At 45.0% G+C, this 1634-nt stretch overlaps 1 protein-coding gene across 1 annotated transcript; it reads left to right on the forward strand.

The window, feature by feature from the left end:
* Nucleotides 1–371: 371 nt before the first annotated feature.
* GPR148 (G protein-coupled receptor 148) lies at nt 372–1430 on the forward strand. Its single transcript, XM_030954837.1, has one exon. The coding sequence runs from the start codon at nt 372–374 to the stop codon at nt 1428–1430; it is 1059 nt and encodes a 352-aa protein (XP_030810697.1).
* Nucleotides 1431–1634: the final 204 nt, after the last annotated feature.

Here is a 1634-nt window from a genome sequence, read left to right on the forward strand (position 1 = left end):
CTCATTGGACTGATAATGTGATGAGAAAAACTCAAATTACTGAAGCTGATCGACACATTCACTTCTGTTCAAAGAGCTAGCTGAGGGATTTGGTCTTTTTTAAGCCACCCAGAGATTCATTCTCTTTTCTAATTAGATTTTGCAGAAAGAAATTAAAATCTCCTTTTTAGGCAAAACCATCTTTTGGCACCACAGAATTCACTTGCAAGTTTGAACTTTCTGTCCTTGAGGAGAGCTGGTAGAATTGGCTACAGAAATCACTTTGGTTCCATGGGCTTTCTGCATCCTCTGCTTCAATTGCCTTTCTAAGGACTCAGCATAGAAGATCTTGCTTTCTCCAAGCCAGACAATCATCCCAAAATCCTAAGGAAATGGACTTCCCTGGCTGTGCCTCAGTGAGGAGAGCGAATAGAACTGCATTCCGCCTCAGGGAGAGAGAGTTCAACAGTTCCTCAAATTTGGATGACACAACTTTGCTACTTTTGCTGGAGGAATGGTCCCTCACCCCATCAGGCACAAACACAAAGATGTTCTTAATCTCTCCAGTTGTCTGCCTCGTGGCAGGTGTCCTCATCATCCCAACCATCTTATTTGTGATCTTCTCTCGGTTTAAAATCCGCCAGGAAACGAGGTACATGCTGCTGGGAAACGCTCTGCTTTCTGATCTGATCTACCTGCTCTTCTACACCCTGTCAGCTGCTCTCAATGCAGCACGTCTGCACCTCCCAAAGGAAGCTTGTGTCCTCCTGTTATTTTTGCTGGCAGTGGCTTACTGTGGGGGGCTGTTCACAGCTGTTGCAATAGTCTTGGACACGTACATCGCTGTTTTGTTTCCTCTGCGCTACATTGCTATTCTGCCTCCCTCACGAACTAAAAAAGTCCTTGTGTTACTGTGGATGTGTTCTGCAGCTTTCCCTGGGATTTTCTTCTTGGTGCTATGGACTACGCACAGCTTTGTGCCCTGTGTCCTGGAAATGTGCTCAGTTCCAGTAATACTAATATTAACTCTGAACAGGACTGATGCTGTGAAACTCTGTTTCTGGCTTTCTACCACAGTTGTCATTCTCTGCCTGTCTGTAATATTTTGTTGCTATGCTATTCTGTATTTTAAAACCAAACACTCGGGTATATGGGGGAGCATCTGCTCCAGAGCCAGTGTAACATTTGTAATGCACAACACTGTCTTATTTTTTTACTTCTTTCCACTCTTGGCCCTTTTTGTGGAATCATTCTTGTGCATTAATGTTTTCATCAGACTGCAGACAGGAATCTTGGTCTCCCTGACAGTCTGCAATGTCCTCATGATTCTTCCTAAAGTTCTGTTCCCTTTTCTGTATGGGCTTCGATACAGAGAGATCTCAGCCTCTCTCAAATCCATTGTCAGGAGGAAGCAGCTTCGCCCAGTTTCACCTGCCCCACCATCATCCTGAGGCAGCACAGAGCACAGTCACAGCACAGGAGCTGTCCTCACCTTGTTATCATGCAAGACTGATGGAAATCACCCAGCTTCTGAAGTGGAGAAGTGATCAATCCATGGTAAGAAGACATGGGCTCATCACTGCCTCCTTTGTGCCAAAAGGCCACAGATCTTTCATCACGACACAGCTGAGAATATAGTGAATGCTACCCTGGAT

This window comes from Camarhynchus parvulus, chromosome 9, assembly GCF_901933205.1.
Source record: "Camarhynchus parvulus chromosome 9, STF_HiC, whole genome shotgun sequence".
In the NCBI taxonomy this organism is placed as follows: Eukaryota; Metazoa; Chordata; class Aves; order Passeriformes; family Thraupidae; genus Camarhynchus; species Camarhynchus parvulus.